Source organism: Lithobates pipiens, unplaced genomic scaffold (assembly GCF_037356315.1).
Source record: "Lithobates pipiens isolate NorthernLeopardFrog02 unplaced genomic scaffold, aLitPip1_a1.2 Scaffold_37, whole genome shotgun sequence".
NCBI classification, from domain to species: domain Eukaryota; kingdom Metazoa; phylum Chordata; class Amphibia; order Anura; family Ranidae; genus Lithobates; species Lithobates pipiens.
The window spans coordinates 4,151,167-4,176,569 of NW_027507825.1; the positions used below are offsets into that span (position 1 = coordinate 4,151,167).

Below are 25,403 nucleotides of genomic sequence, written 5' to 3' on the forward strand. Positions count from 1 at the left end.
CCAGGACATCCAGGGGACCAGCGTTGTGGCCAACCTGCCGGTGCTCATTCGTCAGAATCCTTCGGATACCCTGCGAAGAGTCGTGCCAAAAGTCAGAGTAAGTTCCTTTTTGTTTTCTTCACTTGCCTGTCACTGTTATCTGAAGCAGTCTTGGATAGGTTGGGATAGAACCCCTGTAAGGTTTCTTTGTTCTTTGCTGTCCGTGTCCCTATTGTGAGATTTAAATTCACTTCCTGTCTTGGAGGCACATGATGAAGTGACAGAAAATCTCCAGAACAGCTGTCCCCGTTGCAAGATTCTCCCTCACCTCCTTACCAGCTGTCCCTGGTCGGGGGCCTTTTGGCCATGGTTGGGTTGGGACCTGAGGCATCCACATAGTTGGTTGAAGGAAAGAGAATATCACGGGCATTCCAAGAAGCAGAAGTGTACACATGTGTTAAGGAGGGCATTTATACAACTTCCCCTATGGTAGCCAGTGACAGTCCATTTCCAGGAAGAGGTTGAGGCAGATGGTAGTCAAATACCTGTGAGTACCTGTGTATGTGAGTACCTGTGTATGTGAGTACCTGTGTATGTGAGTACCTGTGTATGTGAGCACCTGTGAGTACCTGTGTATGTGAGTACCTGTGTATGTGAGTACCTGTGAGTACCTGTGTATGTGAGTACCTGTGTATGTGAGTACCTGTGAGTACCTGTGTATGTGAGTACCTGTGTATGTGAGCACCTGTGAGTTCCCGTGTATCTCAGTACCTGTGAGTACCTTTTTATGTGAGTACCCTTGCATGTGAGTACCTGGGATTGTACATACCTGTGTATGTGAGTATCTGTGAGTACCTTTTTTATGTGAGTACCTGTGAGTTCCTGTGTATGTGAGTACCTGTGAGAAACTGGGTATGTGAGTTCCTGTGTATGTTAGTACCTGTGAGGTCCTGTGTATCTGAGTACCTGTGAGTACCTGTTTATGTGAGTACCTTTGCATGTGAGTACCTGTGATTGTACACTCCTGTGTATGTGAGTACCTGTGCATGTGAGTATCTGTGAGTTCCCGTGTATCTCAGTACCTGTGAGTACCTTTTTTATGTGAGTACCCTTGCATGTGAGTACCTGTGTATGTGAGTACATGTGAGTACCTGGGATTGTACATACCTGTGTATGTGAGTATCTGTGAGTACCTTTTTATGTGAGTATCTGTGAGTTCCTGTGTATGTGAGTACCTGTGAGAAACTGGGTATGTGAGTACCTGTGAGTACCTGTGTATGTGAGTTCCTGTGTATGTTAGTACCTGTCAGTTCCTGTGTATCTGAGTACCTGTGAGTACCTTTTTATGTGAGTACCTTTGCATGTGAGTACCTGTGATTGTACACTCCTGTGTATGTGAGTACCTGTGAGTACCTGTGTATGTGAGTACCTGTGAGTACCTGTGTATGTGAGTACCTGTGTATGTGAGTACCTGTGAGTTCCTGTGTATGTAAGTACCTGTGTATGTGAGTACCTTTGCATGTGAGTACCTGTGATTGTACACTCCTGTGTATGTGAGTACCTGTGAGTACCTGTGTATGTGAGTACCTGTGAGTACCTGTGTATGTGAGTACCTGTGAGTTCCTGTGTATGTGAGTACCTGTGTATGTGAGTACCTGTGAGTACCTGTGTATGTGAGTACCTGTGAGTACCTGTGTATGTGAGTACCTGTGAGTACCTGTGTATGTGAGTACCTGTGAGTACCTGTGTATGTGAGTACCTGTGCATGTGAGTATCTGTGAGTTCCCGTGTATCTCAGTACCTGTGAGTACCTTTTTATATGAGTACCCTTGCATGTGAGTACCTGTGTATGTGAGTACATGTGAGTACCTGGGATTGTACATACCTGTGTATGTGAGTATCTGTGAGTACCTTTTTATGTGAGTACCTGTGAGAAACTGGGTATGTGAGTACCTGTGAGTTCCTGTATATGTGAGTACTTGTGTATGTGAGTACATGTGAGTACCTGCGATTGTACATACCTGTGTATGTGAGTTCCTGTGTATCTGAGTACCTGTGAGTACCTTTGCATGTGAGTACCTGTGATTGTACACTCCTGTGTATGTGAGTACCTGTGAGTACCTTTTTATGTGAGTACCTGCGATTGTACATACCTGTGTATGTGAGTACCCGAGTGCTGTGAGTACCTGTGTATTGTTGAGTATTAGTGTCAGGAAGCTAGTTGTTAGTTAATTGGACAGGGCATAATTCCCAACCCCCATTATATTGGTAGGTACGATGCCCGGCGGGTGTGGAGATGCTACGCGGTGTACATCTTGCGGCATGTATGTGTTCCTTAATTATCTGATCGAGGGGCGAATGCTGCTGTGTAAAATGTAAGCACATTGTTTCCCTGGGCAAGACCTGAAGCACCGAACGGCATGTTGTCTGCCGGGCGCTCGGGTTTGGCACATCACGGATCTGGTGGACAGATTACTGGGAGGGGGTGGGGAAGACCCGACTGTCACGGTGCACGTTGGCACCAATGACAAAGTCAGAGGCAGATGGAGTGTCCTAAAGAACGATTTTAGGGAATTAGGAGCTACATTGAGGAGAAGGACCTCCAATGTAGGGTTCTCAGGAATACTACCGGTACATGGAGCCACACCAGAAAGGCGGAGGGAGATTAGGGAGGTAAACAAGTGGCTGAGGATCTGGTGTAGTAAGGAGGGGGTTGGGTTCCTGGAGGACTGGGCCAACTTCTCAGTCGATAACCAGTACTATAGAAGGGACGGACTGCACCTAAATGAGGAGGGTGCAGATCATCTGGGAGTGAAGATGGCCATAAAGTTAACAGGGGCTTTTAAACTAGGTGATGGGAGGTCCAGAGATAGAGATAGTCAGAGGGAACATATTCCACAGGGTAGTATTGGGGGCATTAGTGGTAGGTTGACCAAAGCACCTAAACCCAAGGTAAGTATAGTAACAAGTCCTAGTTGCAACCTCAGAACAGCCAATAAGGAGATAGTATGCGTCCGGACAAAACTACGTGGCATGTTCACCAATGCCAGGAGTCTGGGCAGGTGGTAGGCAAGGATAGTCAGTTTCCAGGCAGGGGTCCAGGCCTCAACTTCTACCTGGAAACCGTCTATCCTTGCCTACCACCTGCCTGGACCTCTGCCTAAAAGCCAACTTTCCTTGCCTGCCACCTACCTCGACCTATGTCTGGAAGCCCATTGTTGGTGTCAGTGACTGGAATGGTGTCCCATCATTGGTGTCAGTGGGAGGAATAGTGCCCCATCATTGGTATCAGTGGGAGGAATAGTGCCCCATCATTGGTGTCAGTGGGAGGAATAGTGCCCCATCATTGGTGTCAGTGGGGGGAATAGTGCCCCATCATTGGTGTCAGTGGGAGGAATAGTGCCCCATCATTGGTGTTAGTGGGGGAATAGTGCCCCATCATTGGTGTCAGTGAGGGGAATAGTGCCCCATCATTGGTATCAGTGGGGGGAATAGTGCCCCATCATTGGTGTCAGTGGGGGGAATAGTGCCCCATCATTGGTGTTAGTGGGGGAATAGTGCCCCATCATTGGTGTCAGTGAGGGGAATAGTGCCCCATCATTGGTATCAGTGGGGGGAATAGTGCCCCATCATTGGTGTCAGTGGGGGGAATAGTGTCCCATCATTGGTGTCAGTGAGGGGAATAGTGCCCCATCATTGGTATCAGTGGGAGGAATAGTGCCCCATCATTGGTATCAGTGGGAGGAATAGTGCCCCATCATTGGTGTCAGTGGGGGGAATAGTGCCCCATCATTGGTGTCAGTGGGGGGAATAGTGCCCCATCATTGGTATCAGTGGGAGGAATAGTGCCCCACCATTGGTGTCAGTGGGAGGAATAGTGTCCATTGTTGGTATCGGTGGGAGGAATAGTGCCCCATCGTCAGTGTCAGTGGGAGGAATAGTGCCCCATGATTGGTGTCAGTGGAAGGAACAGTGTCCCATCATTGGTGTCGCTGAGAGGAATAGTGACCAACTGTTGGTGTCAGTGGGAGGAACAGTGCTTCATCGCTCATGTTAGTACAGCTGTTCTCTACTCCTGTCCTCAGGTCCTACTAACAGGCCAGATTTTATGTATTACCCTGGGGGGGGGGGAGATGGAGACTAGAATACGGCAATCACTGAGCAGCACATGATATCACCTGTGATGTATTTCTGTTATCTTGTAAACCTGGCCTGTTAGCGGGTCCTGAGGACGGGGGTTGGGAATCGCTGTGTTAGTAGGAGGTATAGGGCCCTAAGAGCCTGATAAAGACAAGCAAAGGGCCGCACTTTGGAGACCACTGATCTAGAGAACTGTTGGGGCCACCAAATAATAAAGGGCCACGTGAGGCCCAACAATCACCAGTTCATCTTTGAAGGTTTTCCATTCACAGCAGTTTCATTGTATTGATGGTTCTGATATATAAATATGTTTTTTTATATACTCATGTGGCGGAGCGCTGTCCCCTCTCTCGGCAGGAGGTCCTCCATGTGTCGGGAGTGGAGATGCAACTGACCGCGGCCTATTCTTTCCTGACGATACTACAAGAGGAGTCGGTTCCGGTCCACTCATACAGCCTGTCCTTCCTGCAGATTATCCTGCAGAACCTGGAACACAGAGACACGGGTGAGGGGCGCACTGCCATCGAATGTGGCCTCCATATTCCCGTATCAATAATCATTTGATGTACTTTGTTACATATTTAATAAAGTTACATTGTAGTAAACTTCTCACACTTAAGTTTCACCAGCTGGAAATGATTGACCTACCCTGTTTCCCCTAAAGTAAGACATCCTCTGAAAGTAAGACCTCCCACCAGGTTTCCCTCTTGCAGAAATATAAGGCACCCCCCCGATAAAAAGGCCCCTAAAGCTACCATAAGGCGTCTGACTCTTCTGGACCATAGCGGTGGGCGCTGCCACGCAGCTCACTGATTGGCCGCAGCTCAGCCGGAGCTGTTCAGGCAGGTAGGTGCGAGGTCTCTTTAAATCAGTGAGCTGCGGCTGGCTCTCTGAATGACGAGTGACGTCACCCATCATCAGAGAGCCCGTCCTGCCGCCAGCACAAGCTGTCACCTTCTGCCGCCTACTACTTGCTCTGCAGTGACGGAGTCTGGCTGACTCACAATTAGACAGTGAGTCGCGCTGGGCAGGAGTCGGGCACATTGTGTGGAATCTGGCCTCCACAGACACACAGGGGTGACTGAGGTGGGGGGGGGGGGGATGTCTGGTAAAGGGTGGGGGATGTCTGGTGAAGATGGGGGGGGGGGACTAAATAATCCACTGGCACATAGGTGGGTGGAGGGGGACTCACTTAAAATGACACAGGGTGGATTTGGGGGGGGGGGGGGATCAAAATGGCACAGGAGGATCAGAAGGGGGCAGAATCAATAAATGTGTACCCTATTCATCTTCATGGAAAAATAAGACATCCCCTGAAAATAAGACCTAGCACATCTTTGGGAGCAAAAATTAATATAAGACACTGTCTTATTTTCGGGGAAACAGGGTACCTAGTTGTATATTATACATCCCACGTATTCCTCTCCTGTCCATCTACAAGAGGTGGGATGTGGGTCAACCATACAACCATACAGTTCCAGCTTGGACCAACTATGTGTATACCAAACCTGTGAGATCCTCTAGAACGGGGATCTCCAAGCTTTGGCCCACCACTTGTTCAAAACTACAATTCCCATCATGCCCAGTTATGTGTGTGAATTTCAGATTTTGACAATGCCTCATGGGACGTGTAGTTCCACAACAGCTGGAGGTCTGTAGTTTGGAGATCCCCGCTCTAGAACAGTGGCTCTCAGCCTTTTCCTCAAGTACCCCCAACAGGCCATGTTTTGGGAATTTCTCTTATAGATAAGATAGCTGTCCAAAACACCAAGCCATTGACTCTGATTTAAAGAACCTGTGCAAGCAGGGCCGTTTTTAAGGCAGGGCAAAAGGGGCAGCTGCCCTGGGCCCTGTCATTGTTGTGGGGCCCAAAGCAGCTGCCTCATACTTGCCAACTATCCTGGTTTAAATTCCCTCGTTCCTTGAGGTTTTAGTCCCCGTGATGTGTCCCAATATCTCAGTGTGAAGTGCTGCTACTAATGCTGCCCAGCTCTGCCCTATTGTTGTGTACAGTTGACTCACATGCAGACCCCGTGTTTATATGTAAATTACTGGAATTCATATGTAAATAGCGGCGACTGGCATTGATATGTACAGTATATCATGCCCTCCTGAGGTCATATCCACAGTAATCTCTAGCAACCAATTAACAAGCAGAAATCATGTGCTGTACTTCCAGCAACTAATCAGTGAGCCGTAATGTGTGCTGTACCATTTGGCAACCAGTCAGTGAGCGGTAATGATACACTGTAGCCTCTGGCAACCAGTCAGTGAGCGGTAATGATACACTGTAGCCTCTGGCAACCAATCGCAATAGCTGCCTTATCTGATTCAGTAAACTAATTTTGAGTCTAGCTGCTATTTATTGTATGTCTCAGAGCAGGTAGGGAGGGAAACTGCATGGGGGGGCCCAAGAAAAGTTTTGTCCAGGGTCCAATCAATATTAAAGACGACCCTGTGTGCAAGATAAAGGAAAGCCTGCAAACATGGCCTGTTGGGGATACTTTAGGACAGGGTTGAGAACAACATTGCTCTAGAAGATGGAAATCACTGAAGTAGACACCGCTACTACTACACCGCTACTACTCCGCTACTACAGGGATCTTCTCTAGCTTCTGGGTTCCACTCTGAGCAGCTGCCCTGCTGTATCGTGAACACAGGAAATTGGCTGCTCAGTATGGGCACCATTCAGAGCATTCTCTGATCGGACGAGAAGGAAAGTGTGATGTCACTACCCCACCTCATCCAATCAGGCAACCCTTTGCATTCGTTGAGAGAATATTTATAAAGGATTTTGGTGTTTGCAGTTGATCCTCGGCATCTGCAGTATGTTGATATTGTTAAAACTGCCTGTTTGTTGCTCACATAATGCCACCATTGCCCTTTTGTTGCACGGGGTATTCTCTGTTTACTTCTTGATACACAGTCAAGAGAAAATCAGTTCATTGAAAGGGCAATGGTGACACTACACGGCGCAACAAATAGGCAACGATGGCCATGCATGGGCGATCACAGCACTATATTGGTAAGAATTGGATAATGGTGGGAATACACAGGCAACAAATGGGCAAGAATGACAATACAAGGGCAATAACAACAATACTTTGGAGAATTGGGTAATGGTGGAAATACACTTGTAACAAGTGGGCAACTGTGGCATTGCATGGGCAGCAAATCCACAGTCAATAGAATTTTTTTCAACAAAAGGACAATATGGGCAACAAATAGACAATGATAGCCATGCACAGGTAATCACTGCACTACATTGGTAAGAATTGGGTAATGGCAGAAATGCATTGGCAACAAATGGGCAACTGTGACATTACATGGGCAGTAAATATACAGTCAAGAGAAAATCAGTTCAACAAAAGGGCAATGGTGGCAATACACAGGCAACAAATAGGCAATGATAGCTATGTACATGCAGTCACAACATTACATTGGTAAGAATTGGAAAATGGTGGGAATACACAGGCAACAAATGGGCAAGTGTGACAATACAAGGACAATCACAACAATACATTGGCAAGAATTGGGTAATGATGTCAATATACTGGCAACAAATGTGCAACTGTGACATCACATGGGCAGCAAATACACAGTCATAAGAATTATTTTTCAACAAAAAGGCATTGGTGGCAATACACAGGCAACAAATAGGCAATGATAGCTATGCACAGGCAATCACTGCACTACAATGGTAAGAATTGGGTAATGGTGGCAATACACTGACAAGTAATTGGCAACTGTGACATTACATGGGCAGCAAATACACAGTCAATAATCTGTTTAACAAGACGTTAATGGCAATACATGGGCAACAAATAGGCAACGATGGCAATACACAGGCAGTCACAACACTACATTGGTAAGAATTGGATAATGGTGGGAATACACAGGCAACAAATGGGTAACTGTGACAATACAAGGACAATCACAACAATACATTGGCAAGAATGGGGTAATGGTGTCAATACACTGGCAACAAATGTGCAACTGTGACATCACATGGGCAGCAAATACCCAGTCAAGGGAAAATCTGTTTAACAAGTGGGCAATGGTGGCAATACATGGGCAGCAAAAAGGCAGCAATGGCAATAAACAGGCAGTCACAACAATACTTTTGGAGACAATTAACGCAATACACAGGCAACAAATTGGGAACTGTGACATTACATGGGAGGCATATACACAGTCAAGAGATTTTTTTTTTCAACAAAAGGGCAATGGTGGCAATACGTGGGCAACAAATAGGCAGCTATGGACATGCATGGGCAATCACAGCACTACATTGGTAAGAATTAGATAATTGGAATTCACAGGCAGCAAATGGGCAACTGTGATAATAGAAATTTACAATCAATAGACATTTTTTCAACTAAAGGACAATGGTGGCAATAGGTTGGCAACGGTGGCAATACACGGGCAATTACCATTTTACATAGGTAAGAATTGGATAATGGTGAGAATACACAGGCAACGGCAACAAAAGGGCAATTAAAAAATCACTGGGTCTACAGTAAGGTAAACGCAGCCACAGAACCGCACTGTGGAGGGGAACGGAAATCTCCTGACCTGCACCTGATGTGCGTGTCAAACGCAGGTAACCTAACCCATCTAGGAGCATAATGTACCCCTGTCCTCTGACAGGTGCTCTTTACTGACATGTCAGATATCGGAATGTACAGCTGGTATACAACGTGCTGCAACAATTCTCTCTAATTGGATGTTTCTGTGACAGGTGTGAGCAACGCGTGGCTGGACACGCTCCTCGCCGTTATAGACGTCTTGCCAAAGGAGACCATCAGACACGAGGTAATAAAAACCATCTCTGCCCCAAACACACAGGGACAAATGTTACTAATAGAGAGCCCGTACCCATTTCCTGGCCTGAGGACGCCAAGCATCATTTAGCTCTTTCCTCCCCAGCCTGACTGTCCCTGGCCCCGCCCCTTTCATTTCTTTTATTCACGGTGGCTCAGCATCACATGTGGAAGTTACCTTGGGGGTGGTCTGCATGCAAATTTAGCCAGCCTAGAAACGCCCACTCCTTCAGACTGACACCTATCTAAAGGCGTTTTGATATTTGCATAACTCCTCCCAGGAGGAGTGGTGAGGGAGGGTGCTGTCATGTCCAGGGGGGAGGGGGCATTCATGCCGCTCTAAGGTTCTCAGGTGCTTGCCTAGCAAACTGACCAAGCTGTCACTGATAGCTCCAAATCAGAGCCAAGGAGGACGTGCTTTGGATCATGTGATCACTGCAACGGCCAATCACGTGATCGGGAAGCCACCTCTACCACCCATTAGACATGGGTGGTAGACATTAGAAATTAGTTCATTTTCATTTTCATTTCATTCTTTTTTTGCTTTTTTTGGAAATGCGAAAATTTGGAAATTTCGGGAATTTTCACATTTTGATTTTTTTGGATTTCCGAATTTCGAATTTTCGGATTTCTGAATTTAAAATTTTTGGGATTTACAAATTTGCGAATTTACGAATTTCGGATTTATGAATTTGCGAATTTTCACATTTCCAAATTTCCTATTTTCGGATTTCCGAATTACCAAAATTCAGAATTTTCGAATTTCCGAATTTCTAATTTTCAAATTTTCGGATTTCCGAATTTACAAATTACCGAATTTCGGATTTTTTAATTTTTGGAATTCCGAATTTTCGGATTTTCAGAACTCCGAATTTTCTGATTTTCGGAATTCAAAGATTGTAAAGTCCAAAAATTTGAAAATCTGAAAAAAAATAAGAAAATCAGTTTAATTAATAACTATTAAATTAACGAGTACGAATTTATCCAAAGTTACGAATTATCTGAAATAACGAATGGCACATCTAAAGAAATTGAACGGAACAAATTAATAATAAACAATTAATAATAAAAAGGTTTTATTATTATTATTAGATCGTTACGTTCCATTTGGTTAGATGTGGCATTTGTTATTTCAGATAATTTGTAACTTCGGATAAATTCGTAACTCGTTACGTTCACTAATAGACATATTTGAAAGGGAATTCCAATACCTGTAATTTAATAGTTATTATTTAGAATTAACCAGCTTTTCTTTCTTTTTTTTTCTGATTTTCCGAAAACCCGAAATTGGGAAATCTGAAATTCAGAAATTTGAAAATTCAGAAATCCAAAAATCCGAAAAAAAAAAATCGAAATTCTGAAATTCCACAATTCTGAAATCCAAAAATCCGGAAATTCGGAAATCCAAAAAAAAAATCGAAATTCTGAAATTCCAAAATTCAGAAATGCAAAAATCCGAAAATTCCGAAATTCGGAAATCAAAAAAAAATCGAAATTCTGAAATTCCAAAGTTCTGAAATCCAAAAATCCGAAAATTCCGAAATTCGGAAATCAAAAAAAAATCGAAATTCTGAAATTCCAAAATTCTGAAATCCAAAAATCAGAAAATTCCGAAATTCGGAAATTTGTAATTTCGGAAATTCATAATTTTTGCAAATTTTGACATTCGAAAATTTCAGAAATTGAAAAATTTGGAAATTCGGAATTAACGAATTTGTTAAAAAAAAATAAAAAAACGAATTCGGAATTAAACGAATTGCACATGTCTACCACCCATGAGGTTTTTATGACTCACCTGCTCCAATCAGAAGAAAATATAAAGTTTGGCGACAGTTTGACTTTTAATTAGGATCATCGTCGGGGATGGAGTGGGCGGACCAAAGGCTCCTGAGAAGAATAGAAGCGGATCCCTGGCTTATAATTGGTCAGAACAGCTTTGTTTGCTTGATGTCATACAGGACTTGTTCAAATCAAACGAGAGTTCCCCTTTAATGCGATATTCTAATGTATATTATCAGAGTGGGGCCCCCAAGTAAATGATGTGTGTAAAGTTGGCAGAAGGGCCCCAATGTCAGTGCGGTGGTGTCCCTGCTCCATGGTAACTGGCAGATCCAGAGGTCTGCATGGCTGATAGAACACTGACTCCATGCAGGCGCGGTATTTCTTGTGCTGACAGCCAGGCGACTGCCAAGTACCCGGCGGGACGAATATCCTCAAATAGCCTCTGCCGGGGGGGGGGGGGGCTGAAATACAACCTTCTGTGTGAAGAGGCCCCACTGGTGTCACTTTCCCAATGTGGATGAAAAAGGCAGCCCCCACTGCTACATAAAGGGCCCCTTAGTTAGAGCGGACGTTCTCTACCTTAGAAAGATTGGGGCCCCCCGGAAAGTCTTTCCAAACCTTCTGGGCCCCAACAGAAAAAAAAGTTCATACCCATAAAAGTATGGGAGTGCAAAATATGTCATTAAAGGGGAGACTGCCCCCCCCCCCATATCATTGTTGTCAGTGGGGTAGTGGCCCCACCAGGAGAGAATGGCCCCAAATTATTAGTGCCAGTGGGATAATGCCCACCCAAGAGAAAAGGGCCCCAAAATCATTTGTGCCAGTGGGATAGTGGTCATAAGGGGCAAATGGGCCCCAAATTATTGGTGTCAGTGAAATAGTGGCCATAGGGGGCAAGTGGGCCCCAAAATTATTGGTGTCAGTGGGATAGTGGCTATAGGGGGCAAATGGGCCCAAAAATCATTGGTGTAAGTGGGACAGTGGCCACAAGGGGCAAATGGACCCCAAATCATTGGTGTCAGTGGGATCCTGGCCATGAGAGGCAAATGGGCCCAAGAATCATTGGGGTAGTGGGCAAAAGGGGCAAATGGGCCCCAAAATCATTGGTGTCAGTGAGATAGAGGTCATAAGGGGCAAATGGTCCAAAAAGCATTGGTATCAGTGGGATAGTGGCCATAAGAGGCAAATGGGCCCTAAAATCATTGGTGTCAGTGGGATAGGGGCCATAAAGGGCAAATGGGCCCCAAAATCATTGGTATCAGTGAGATAGTGGCCATAAGGGGCAAACGGTCCAAAAACCATTAGTGTCAGTGGGATAGTGTCCATAAGGAGCAAATGGGCCCCAAAATCAGTGAGATAGTGGTCCACAAAAAAGAAGAGCCCCCCAAATCATTAGTGTCAGTGGGATAGTGACCCCCAGGAGATAATCGTTTCCAAAATCTTTGGTGTCAGTGGGATAGTGGCCATAAGGGGCAAATTTGCCCCACAATCATTGGTGTCAGTGGCATAGTGGCCCCTAGGAAAGAATAGCTCTCGTGGTGTCAGTGGGATATTGGCCCCTAAGATAAAATACCTTCCCAGATCATTGGTGTCAGTAGAACAATGCCCCAGGAGAGAATAGCTCCTGAAATCCTTGATGTCAGTGGAATAGTGGCCCCCAAGAGAGAATAGCTCCCAAAATCCTTGATGTCAGTGCAATTAGTGGCCCCCAGGAGAGAATAGCTCCCGAAATCCTTGATGTCAGTGGGATAGTGGCCCCCAGGAGAGAATAGCTTCCGAAATCCTTGATGTCAGTGGGATAGTGGCCCCCAAGAGTGAATAGCATAGAGTAGCTCCCAAAATCCTTGATGTCAGTGGAATAGTGGCCCCCAAGAGAGAATAGCTCCCAAAATCCTTGATGTCAGTGGAATAGTGGCCCCCAAGAGAGAATAGCTTCTGAAATCCTTGATGTCAGTGGAATAGTGGCCCCCAAGAGAGAATAGCTCCCGAAATCCTTGATGTCAGTGGGATAGTGGCCCAGAGGAGAGAATAGCTCCCGAAATCTTTGATGTCAGTGGAATAGTGGCCCCCAGGAGAGAATAGCTCCCAAAATCCTTGATGTCAGTGGAATAGTGGCCCCCAGGAGAGAATAGCTCCCGAAAATCCTTGATGTCAGTGGGATAGTGGTCCCCAAGAGAAAATAGCTCCCAAAATCCTTGATGTCAGTGGAATAGTGGCCCCCAAGAGAGAATAGCTCCCGAAATCCTTGATGTCAGTGGGATAGTGGCCCCCAAGAGAGAATAGCTCCCGAAATCCTTGATGTCAGTTGAATAGTGGCCCCCATGAGAGAATAGCTCCCGAAATCCTTGATGTCAGTGGAATAGTGGCCCCCAGAAGGGAATAGCTCCCAAATCCTTGGTATCAGCGGGATAATGGTGCTATCGGGCTGCACATCATTGTTCTGTTCCCTCTTCCCAATAGTTACATTGGTGGATCTCACCTGTGTGTTGTGGGTCAGCCCCTTTTAGTTTCCACCAAGGGAGGCACGTGACGGGGTGACAACCAATCTGCACAGCCGGTAGACAGTTGTCACACCATAACAGGAAATGGCTAAACGATGGCCTTCATGGCAGGATCACCAGATATTCACTTAACGAAAGCTGAGCATGTTAATGACTTGATTGGGGTTTTCCAGTTTTGTACATATTTCTTTCTTTTATTTATTTATTGTGCTCAGGAGTAAAAGGATACATTGTTGTATTTGTATTTGTATTTGTATTTGTTTTGTATTTGTTTTGGGTGGGGAAGGATTGAGATTTTCGTGTTGCTGATAGTTCCAGATATCATTTTTTAGCACAATGATTGTTTTTATTACAAATATTGTTGAATTAATTTGTTTATTCTTTTTTCATGATGGATATATTATTAAATAATTTTTTTTTTTAGCTTGCCAATAAGTCTTTTATTTTTCACTGCCATGCTTACGGGTTTCTTTAGCTTTGTTTTCGTGACAACTCCTTAAAGTGGCAGTAAATGTTTTATTGTTGTCCTACAGGTAGGCTGTTATGAAATCCTATCTGTAGTTACTGTAAATATCTCCTAAACTTGCTGTTTCTTCTGTTAGCTTGCTATGGAGGCACTTGTGTGGAGCATTTACACACAGAGCGTGGGTTGGCCTCTCCTTCTGCTTCCTCCTCACTGGCTGTGATTGACAGCAGCGGGGGGGGGGGGGGGCAATGGCTCCCATTGCTGTCTCTGAGCCTATGAGGTGGGAGAGAGCCAATAGAGCTGCTGCTCTCAGGCACATCACTGGATCGAGATCGGGCTCAGGTAAGTATAAAGTGGAGCTGGGGTGACTACGCTCAATGTACCTTAATGAAGAGGATGCCTTCAGCTTTTAGAAACTCGTTACTTTTACATAGTTACATAGGTTGAAAAATTACACAAGTCCATCCAGTTCAACCTTAAAGAGAGCACATTTGCGCTTTTGTGACCCAGAATCAGCGGATCAGCTGACATCACCGAGCTACTTCAGTCTCTGGATGTTCTGGATGTATCCTGAGAACACCTTTGGGATGAATTAGAGCGGAGACTGCGAGCCAGGCCTTTTCGTCCAACATCAGTGCCTGACCTCACAGATGAGCTTCTGGAAGAATGGTCAAACATTCCCATAGACACATCTCCTAAACCTTGTGGATGGCCTTCCCAGAAGAGTTGAAGCTGTTATTACTGCAAAGGCTGGGGCAACTCAATATCTAACCTTATGGGCTAACACTGGGAATCCATTAAAGTTCATGTGTGTGTGTGTGTGCGCGTAAAGGCAGGTGTCCCAATACTTTTGGTAATATAGTGTAGCTGAGTAAACATGTATAGTAGAGTGTGTTTTTTTTTTTTTTTTCGCTTCCCGCACTTCTCCTTTAAGCCCTTGTACACACGGTCGGATATTCCGATGGACAATCTCCGATAGGAGCGTGTTGTCGGATAATCCGACCGTGTGTGGGCTCTATAGGACTGTTACTCCGACGGACCAAGTTTTCCAGCTGGGCTATAAAATTTTCCGACAGCATGATCCGATCGGACTTTGTCCGATCGGAATTCTCTACACACAAATCGGACAAAGTGCCACGCATGCTCAGATCAAATAACAAGACCAAAGCTATTGGCTACTAGCCTGAACGTAGTCCCGTCCTAACGAAATAACGTCATCACGTTCTGAACGATCGGATTTTCCGACAACTTTGTCCGACCGTGTGTATACAACAGTTTCGGACGAAATCCGTCAGACAATATCCAACGGATTTGGTTGTCAGAATGTCCGACCCGTGTGTACAAGGGGCTTATAGTTTGAATTTTTTTAGGGAGTGGCTTCTCACCCTCTTCCCTAATCAGGGTTTGGTATTGTGTCTTTATTTTGAATTATTATCAGACATAGGGCTGCAACTAACGATTATTTTCATAATCGATTAGTTGGCCGATTATTGTTTCGATTAATCGGTTAATAACCTTAAAAATAGTGTGGTGTATAATTTAGTTAATATGTAAAGTTTTAAAAAAAGGCAATTTTATTCTTAAATATCTCTATGCAAATATAAATAACCAACTATATGGTTAGGGAGCAAAATATCGAATCCACTCTGAGAATAACAGACAGAAGAGATATACTGTATTTATTAGAGGTCATATATACTGTATAGACTATTAGAGGCGATATACTTTATATACCGGTACTATTACAAGAGATATACTGTATATACTATTAGAGGAGAGATACAATGTATATACTATTAGAGGGGAGATATACTGCATATATTATTAGAGGAGAGATATACTGTATATACCAGGCATCACTAAATGGCGGACCGCGGGCCGAATCCGGACCGAGTAGCAGCCATATCCGGCCCGCAGACTCGCAAATAGTTGCCTCTGTGTTTTTTATCCACTGCCGGATTGCCAGCCCGCCGCTGCCGCTAAAATCCTTGGTGAGGCTTGGCATCATTGCATCACTCCCCTTCCTTATTCACACAAGCCTGGAAGCGCTGCAGGTCCGGACAAAGGGCGGGACTTATCAAGTTACGAAGTGGGTGATTGGTTGCTAGGCAGTGGGGCGGTCCAGCAACCAATCACACCCTTTTAACTTGAAAAGTCCCGCCCTTTGTCCGGACCTGCCATGCGTGCTTCCCGGCTTGTGTGAATAAGGTAGGGCAGTGTGGGGAGGGGGAGGAAGGGGGAATGCTGCGGGAATGCTGCGATGATGAAAGGGACAGTCTGACGCTGTAATGTTGAGGGAGGACTGTGATGGAGTGGGATCTGTAATGGGGGGTCTGTATTACGGGGGTCTGTGATGGAGTGGGGTCTGCATTGGGGGGGGGATCTGTGATGGAATGGGGTCTGTATTAGAGGGGTCTGTGATGGAGTGAGGTCTGTGATGCAGGGGGATCTGTGATGGAATGGGGTCTGTAACGGGGGGCCTGTGATGGAGTGGGGCCGTTAATGGGGGATCTGTGATGGAGGGGGATCTGTATCGGGGGGGGGGGGGGGGGTCTGTGATGGAGGGGGGATCTGTATCGGGGGGGATATTTGTGATGGAATGGGGTCTGTAACGGGGGGGCCTGTGATGGAGTGGGGCCGTTAATGGGGGATCTGTGATGGAGGGGGATCTGTATCGGGGGGGGGGGGGGGTCTGTGATGGAGGGGGGATCTGTATCGGGGGGATATTTGTGATGGAGTGGGGTCTGTATTAGGGGGGGATCTGTTATGGAGTGGGGTCTGTGATGGGGGGGATATGTGATGGAGTGAGGATCTGTGCTGAGTGGGGGGGGGTCTGTGGTGAAGAGGATCTGTAATGGGGGGGATCTGTGTTTGTGGGGGGGGGGGTCTGTGATGGGGGTCTTTAAAAGGACACATTGTGATGAGTCTGTAATGGGTTGCGGGGTTTCTGATGGTGGGACTGTGATGTAAAAGTGAGAAATGTGCTGTGAAGGGGGGACTGAGGGCACTGATGTAAGGGCTTGTCCACACTTGTGCAGAGATCTGTTTTTCTGCCCTAGAAAAACCCCGGTATCTACAAGGGCAATAGAAAACAATTGTGATGTGCACAGGAAGGTTGTAATGTGAAGGATCGGAGTCATGACCAATATGACATTCGGACCTCCGCGGGAAGAAAATTTTACTGACCGGACCCCCGTGAATTTTAATTCAGTACCCCTGGTATATACCATTAGAGGGGATATATACTGCATATACTATTAGAGGGGATATATACTATTAGAGGAGAGATATACTGCATATACTATTAGAGGGGATATATACTGTATATACTATTAGAGGAGAGATATACTGCATATACTATTAGAGGGGATATATACTATTAGAGGAGAGATATACTGCATATACTATTAGAGGGGATATATACTGTATATACTATTAGAGGAGAGATATACTGTATATACTATTAGAGGGGATATATACTGTATATACTATTAGAGGAGAGATATACTGCATATACTATTAGAGGGGATATATACTGCATATACTATTTGAGGAATGATATAGTGTATATACTATTAGAGGAGATACAGTGTATATACTATTAGAGGAGAGATATACTATTAAAGGGTCAATCTGGTAAATATCATCAGACTCATTAACTTTAACCCCATTTTGTTACTGGCCGATTAATCGATTATGAAAATAGTAATCGATTAATTTCATAATCGATTAGTTGTCGATTAATCGATTAGTTGTTTCAGCCCTAATCAGACATATTGATAGTGGCCCCAGCCTCTGGTCACATGGGCCGTGTATTTTCCTCTCTCGCTTTCTTTGGGAGAAGCTGAGAAAGAATGTCCAGTGGTGAGTTGAGATCACCTGGCCTGGCTATTCACCCACATGGGAGTATCGGTCATACTTTGAGAGTATCGGTCATACTTTGGGAGTATCGGTCATACTTTGAGAGTATCGGTCATATTTTGGGAGTTTCGGTCATACTTTGGGAGTATTGGTCATACTTTGGGAGTATCGGTCATACTTTGGGAGTATCGGTCATACTTTGGGAGTATCGGTCATACTTTGGGAGTATCGGTCATACTTTGGGAGTATCGGTCATATTTTGGGAGTATCGGTCATATTTTGGGAGTATCGGTCATATCGGTCATATTTTGGGAGTATCGGTCATATTTTGGGAGTATCGTTGGGAGTATCGGTCATATTTTGGGAGTATCGGTCATACTTTGGGAGTATCGGTCATATTTTGGGAGTATCGGTCATATTTTGGGAGTATCGGTCATACTTTGGGAGTATCGGTCATAAGTATCGGTCATACTTTGGGAGTATCGGTCATACTTTGAGAGTATCGATCATACTTTGGAAGTATCGGTCATACTTTGGGACTATCGGTCATACTTTGGGAGTATCGGTCATATTTTGGGAGTATCGGTCATACTTTGGGAGTATCGGTCATACTTTGGGAGTATCGGTCATATTTTGGGAGTATCGGTCATATTTTGGGAGTATCGGTCATATCGGTCATATTTTGGGAGTGGTTCATATTTTGGGAGTATCGTTGGGAGTATCGGTCCATTTTTAGGGAGTATCCGGTCATACTTTGGGAGTATCGGTCATATTTTGGGAGTATCGGTCATACTTTGGGAGTATCGGTCATACTTTGGGAGTATCGTCATATTTTGGGGAGTATCGGTCATACTTTGGGAGTATTGGTCATACTTTGGGAGTATCGGTCATATTTTGGGAGTATCGGTCATACTTTGAGAGTATCGGTCATATTTGGGAGTATCAGGTCATACTTTGGGAGTATCGGTCATACTTTGAGAGTATCGATCATACTTGGAAGTATCGGTCATACTTTGGGACTATCGGTCATACTTGGAGTATCGGTCATACTTTGGGAGTATCGGTCATACTTTGGGAGTATCGATCATACTTTGGAAGTATCGGTCATACTTTGGGAGTATCGGTCATACTTTGGGAGTATCGGTCATACTTTGGGAGTATCGTCATATTTTGGGGTTATCGGTCATACTTTGGAGTATCGGTCATACTTTGGGAGTATCGGTCATACTTTGGGAGTATCGGTCATACTTTGGGGAGTATCGGTCGTATTTTGGGAGTATCGGTCATACTTTGGGAGTATCGGTCATACTTTGAGAGTATCGGTCATACTTTGAGAGTATCGGTCATACTTTGGGAGTATTGGTCATACTTTGGGAGTATCGGTCATACTTTGAGAGTATTGGTCATACTTTGGGAGTATCCGATCATACTTTGGGGAGTATCGGTCATACTTTGGGAGTATCGGTCATACTTAGGGAGTATCGGTCATACTTAGGGAGTATCGGTCATACTTTGAGAGTATTGGTCATACTTTGGGAGTATCGGTCATACTTTGGGAGTATCGGTCATACTTTGAGAGTATTGGTCATACTTTGGGAGTATCAATCATACTTTGGGAGTATCGGTCATACTTTGGGAGTATCGGTCATACTTTGGGAGTATCGGTCATACTTTGGGAGTATCGGTCATACTTTGGGAGTATCGGTCATACTTTGGGAGTATTGGTCATACTTTGGGAGTATCGGTCATATTTTGGGAGTATCGGTCATACTTTGAGAGTATCGGTATCGGTCATACTTTGGGAGTATCGGTCATACTTTGAGAGTATCGATCATACTTTGGAAGTATCGGTCATACTTTGGGACTATCGGTCATACTTTGGGAGTATCGGTCATATTTTGGGAGTATCGGTCATACTTTGGGAGTATCGGTCATACTTTGGGAGTATCGGTCATACTTTGGGAGTATCGGTCATACTTTGGGAGTATCGGTCGTATTTTGGGAGTATCGGTCATACTTTGGGAGTATCGGTCATACTTTGAGAGTATCGGTCATACTTTGAGAGTATCGGTCATACTTTGGGAGTATTGGTCATACTTTGGGAGTATCGGTCATACTTTGAGAGTATTGGTCATACTTTGGGAGTATCGATCATACTTTGGGAGTATCGGTCATACTTTGGGAGTATCGGTCATACTTAGGGAGTATCGGTCATACTTAGGGAGTATCGGTCATACTTTGAGAGTATTGGTCATACTTTGGGAGTATCGGTCATACTTTGGGAGTATCGGTCATACTTTGAGAGTATTGGTCATACTTTGGGAGTATCAATCATACTTTGGGAGTATCGGTCATACTTTGGGAGTATCGGTCATACTTTGGGAGTATCGGTCATACTTTGGGAGTATCGGTCATACTTAGGGAGTATCGGTCATACTTTGGGAGTATCGGTCATACTTTGGGAGTATCGGTCATACTTTGAGAGTATCGGTCATACTTTGAGAGTATCGGTCATACTTTGGGAGTATCGGTCATACTTTGGGAGTATCGGTCATACTTTGGGACTATCGGTCATACTTTGGGAGTATCGGTCATACTTTGAGAGTATCGGTCATACTTTGGGAGTACCGGTTATACTTTGGGAGTATCGGTCATATTTTGGGAGTATCGGTCATACTTTGAGAGTATCGGTCATACTTTGGGAGTATCGATCATACTTTGGGAGTATCGGTCATACTTTGGGAGTATCGGTCATACTTTGAGAGTATCGGTCATACTTTGAGAGTATCGGTCATATTTTGGGAGTATCGGTCATACTTTGGGAGTATCGGTCATACTTTGGGAGTATCGGTCATACTTTGAGAGTATCGATCATACTTTGGAAGTATCGGTCATACTTTGGGACTATCGGTCATACTTTGGGAGTATCGGTCATATTTTGGGAGTATCGGTCATACTTTGGGAGTATCGGTCATACTTTGGGAGTATCGGTCATACTTTGAGAGTATCGATCATACTTTGGGACTATCGGTCATACTTTGGGAGTATCGGTCATATTTTGGGAGTATCGGTCATACTTTGGGAGTATCGGTCATACTTTGGGACTATCGGTCATACTTTGGGACTATCTAGTGTTTCTGAATGTTCAGACTTTATATAAGTCATACTAACCAGACTTCACTCTCTTATTTTTCAGATTTAAACCCGCTTGTATCCAAAGCACAGCTATCTCAGACGTTACAGTCCCGCCTCACTAGCTGTAAGATTCTCGGGAAAATAGCCAACAAGTTTGAATCCCACGTGTAAGTACCGCGGCGACATTCCTGGAACGTATGAACGCTATATATGCCCCATACACACGCTCGGACTTTCAGACGGAAAATGTGCGATCGGACTGTGTTGTCGGAAAATCAGACCGTGTGTGGGCTCCATCTGACTTTTTCCGTCGGATTTTCAGACGCAAATAAAAGTTTGAGAGCAGGATCTAAAATTTTCCGACAACAAAATCTGATCGTTTTGTGTGTAGACAATTCCGACGGACAAAGTGCCGCGCATGCTCAGAATAAACGAAGAGACGAAAGCTATTGGCTACTGGCCCATTTATAGTCCTGACGTACGTATTTGGCGTCACCTCGTTCAGAACGATCGGATTTTTCGACAACTTTGTGCGACCGTGTGTATGCAACACAAGTTTCGGGCCAAAATCCGCCTGAAAAAATCTGACGGATTTTGTGGCCGGAATGTCCGACCCGTGTGTATGGGGCAATGCTGTACTTGCGGAGCTCCATTCTTAAAGCTGAACTCCGGCCACAAACATTTCCTTTTAAAGCGGAGGTCCACCCTAAAATGGACCTTCCGCTCATCGGATTCCTCCCCCCCTCCGGCGCCACAATTGGCACCTTTCAGGGGGGAGGGGGGGTGCAGGTACCTGTACAGTACAGGTATTCTGCACCCACTTCCGGGATAGCTCTCTGCGGAAAGGGGCATACATTACGCCCCTTTCCGCAAGTGCCCGCCCCCTTCCGCAAGTGCCCCGCTGCCTGCTGGGAAACACACAGATCCCAGAGGCAGCGGGGACCATTCTTATTGCGCAGCACGGCTCGCGCATGCGCAGTAGGGAACCGGGAAATGAAGCCGAAAGGCTCCATTTCCTGATTCCCATACCCAAGATGGCGGCGGCAGCACTCGAGTGTCGATCTAGAGATCGGCTTCGGGTGCCGACATCGCGGGCGCGCTGGACAGGTAAGTGTCACTATTTTAAAAGTCAGCAGCTGCAGTATTTGTAGCTGCTGACTTAAAAAAAAAAAAAAAAAAACGCGGAGTCCCGGCGGACTCCCGCTTTAATGACATTCCTCAGTAGCCACAAAGGATGTAAATCCACTGTGTGTGGGCGCCAAACAGACACGCTGATTTACCTAACAAAGGACTGGTTTACACTCACTTCAAAATGTGGCATTGGACGCACTTTTTTTTAAAGTACTCTGAAAGCCAATCAAAGCTCCTGTTGCTAAATAAAATGGCGACCTTACAGTCCTGGTCACATGTTGTATTTGCTTCGCTTCAATAATGATCCCACATGTCACTTTCTTGGTGCTTCAAAGCCTCCATAGAAGTCTATGCCAACGCTCGCTGACAGCGCCTGCAGCTTCTGAGGGGCTTTTATTCAGCTGTAACTTTGCTTTGTTTTGGAGGTATCGCAGGTTTGAGATATCCCAGGATGCACTGGTAACAAGCAACACAGAAAGACGTCATCAGCAGTCACTTCCGGTGTTCTATCGAGAAAGGCCCTGTGTAGAAAACGCCTCTTCTGGGTCTGTGCACGCGCAGTACGCATCGTCACTTCCAGCTGATATGTTGATCATCTGGCGTGACGTCAACACGGCGCATGCGCAGAACGTTGGAGACAGTATCCAATGATCGACTAAGTGCCGAGGGAGAATGTAATTGTCAGATTCTGCCTCGCTATTGCTGGGCGAGTTTTGTGTGTGTTTTAACCCCCCTTAGTCACAGACAAAACCCGCCTTTCAACACCACCGCAGTGCAACAGACAGAAAACATGCCGTTCAATACAGCCAAAACCCGCCCGGCAACAGCGAGGCAGAATATGAAAATTTCATTCTCTCTCTGGCGGCTTATCAGATACTGCCTCCGAGCTGCGCATGCGCCGTGTAGACGTCAGCAACATATCAGTTGGAGTGACGTTTGCGTACTGCGCATGCGTAGACCCCTCGGAGGCATTTTTAGATGGAGGGCATTTATCGATAAAACACTGGTTCAGGTGTATATAATCTGGGAGTGTCTGGTGCAGACGTCAAATCTGGTGTGCAGCGTGGAGCAGCAGGAAGGTGAGCGGGGTCTGGACTGGGGCAGAGCAACTAGCAGACGGCACACGTGTGTAACATGGGAACGATATAGTGTAAGATGAGCAGGGACCAGAGAGAAGAGGACTGAGTGGCAGAGGATCAGGAGAGCTGGGGACTGGAGCAGGAAAAACTAGTAGGTGTCACATTGGGTGTGCAGCATGGTACTATAGCGGGAGGGGAGCAGGGACCAAAGAAGAGAGGAGGATCAGGCAAACCAGTTGATCTGCAGAGCTGGTTGAAACTATTAAGTGGGGGGATCAGCAGAGCTGGAGGTTACTACTGAGCGGAGGATCAGCAGAGCCGGAGGCTGCTACTGAGTGGAAGATCAACAGAGCTGGGGGTTATCACTGAGCGGGGGTTCAGCAGAGCTGGGCTTACTACTGAGTGGGGGGTCAGAAGAGCTGGGGTTACTACTGAGCAGGGGATCAGCAGAGCTGGGAGATACTATGGAGCAGGGGATCAGCAGAGCTTGGGGTTACTGCTGAGCAGGGGATCAGCAGAGCTGGGAGATACTGTGAAGCGTGGGATCTGCAGAGCTGGGGGTTACTGCTGAGCAGGCGATCAGCAGAGCCTGCTAATCCCCATGCTCCGGCCTGTAATCCCCATGCGGGGCGCATAGATTTCTACAAGCTTTTTTATTTTGAAGCACGTGATTAGAGCCTGAGGCTCTAATTGGCCTCAAAAAAGGTTGGGCTCTGCGCCCGAGCCCACCCACCTGTGACGTTAGCGAATCAACATTTGCTATTGTTTTCCTGATTCTCCACCCAGCCAATCGGGATAGGAAGCGGGTCTTAAGACCGAATTGGCCGGGAAGAGAAGCTGGGGAAGCCGGGGGGGAAACGCTGAAGCCATCAAAGACCTGGATAGGTAAGTGCGAAGCTGCGGCGGGGGGGGGGGGGGTTGTTTGCCACCCTCCCAGAAAAAGGAGCACCAGCCGCCACTGGGATCAGCAGAGCTGGAGGTTACTATTGAGCAGGGGATCAGCAGAGCTGGAGGTTACTAATGAGCAGGGGATCAGCAGAGCTGGAGGTACTACTGAGCAGGGGATCAGCCAGAGCTGGAGGTTACTACTGAGCAGGGGATCAGCAGAGCTGGGGTTACAACTGAGCAGGGGATCAGCAGAGCTGGGGGTTACAACTGAGCAGGGGATCAGCAGAGCTGGGGGTTACAACTGAGCAGGGGATCAGCAGAGGCTGGAGGTTATTACTGAGCAGGGGATCAGCAGAGCTGGGGCTTGTACTGAGCAGGGGATCAGCAGAGCTGGAGGTTACACCTGAGCAGGGGATCAGGCAGAGCTGGAGGTTACACCTGAGCAGGGGATCAGCAGAGCTGGAGGTTACTACTGAGCAGGGGATCAGCAGAGCTGGAGGTTACTACTGAGCAGGGGGATCAGCAGAGCTGGAGGTTATACCTGAGCAGGGGATCAGCAGAGCTGGAGGTTACTACTGAGCAGGGGATCAGCCAGAGCTGGAGGTTACTAATGAGCAGGGGATCAGCAGAGCTGGGGGTTACAACTGAGCAGGGGATCAGCAGAGCTGGAGGTTATTACTGAGCAGGGGATCAGTAGAGCTGGAGGTTATTACTGAGCAGGGGATCAGCAGAGCTGGGGGCTTGTACTGAGCAGGGGATCAGCAGAGCTGGAGGTTACACCTGAGCAGGGGATCAGCAGAGGCTGGGGGTTACTACTGAGCAGGGGATCAGCAGAGCTGGAGGTTACTACTGAGCTGGGGCCTTGTACTGAGGCAGGGGATCTGTTGAACGAGGGGTATCAATAAGCTGGGGATCTGCTCAACAGGGGTACTAATGAGCTGCTGATCTGTTGGGTGGGAATACTACTGAGCTGGGGTTTTACTGGGGCCCCTTTAAAACAAATAGAAAATGATCACAACACACAGCATTTGCCAAGCTTCAAAAAAGCTTCAAAAAGCATCACCAAAGCATCAAAAAAGCATGCTGAAGCGATAGGAGCTTCGTTGTGTGTTAAAGTCGAAGCAAAGTGTAAACCAGCCTAGAAGTTTAGAATGTTTTATATTAAGGGCAAAACTTTTGAAACAAATTGCAGAATTATTTCCATATAATCAGCTCTCTCAAAAACTTTGACGTTTGTAAATATATATATAATAAAAACAAATTGTAGCTAATTAAAATGTAACTTGTGTATTGCAGAGTAAAACGAGATATACTCCCCCTAGTGGAGTCTCTGTGCCAAGACGGTGGAATACGATGTCCGTTCTTGTATGTGCCGCCAACTTGAATACATCGCCCAAGGCATAGGGTAAGCCAAACGTATTCCTATGTAGAAAGTATGGGAAGTGTCTATTGGAAGAGATATTATTCAACATATTAAATACTATTTATGAAATATAAACGATACAAATAAATATGTGAAAAGTGTGTGGGGGAGGGGCATTTGTATTCAGCCCCTTTACTCTGATACCCCTAACTAAGATCTAGTGAAACCAATTGCCTTCAGAAGTCACCTAATTAG

The 25,403-nt window shown here is 45.8% G+C and overlaps 1 protein-coding gene across 1 annotated transcript in view; it reads left to right on the top strand.

Annotated features, from left to right (window-relative positions):
* PPP4R4 (protein phosphatase 4 regulatory subunit 4) overlaps positions 1-25,403 on the top strand; it is a 153,394-nt gene that overhangs the window by 81,008 nt on the left and 46,983 nt on the right. Inside the window, 6 exon segments of the mRNA XM_077466815.1 lie at positions 1-97; positions 4,477-4,624; positions 8,861-8,934; positions 20,727-20,854; positions 25,082-25,127; positions 25,129-25,190. The exon segment at positions 1-97 is cut by the window's left edge and continues 6 nt beyond it. Of these exon segments, the coding sequence (XP_077322941.1) occupies positions 1-97; positions 4,477-4,624; positions 8,861-8,934; positions 20,727-20,854; positions 25,082-25,127; positions 25,129-25,190 (555 nt within the window).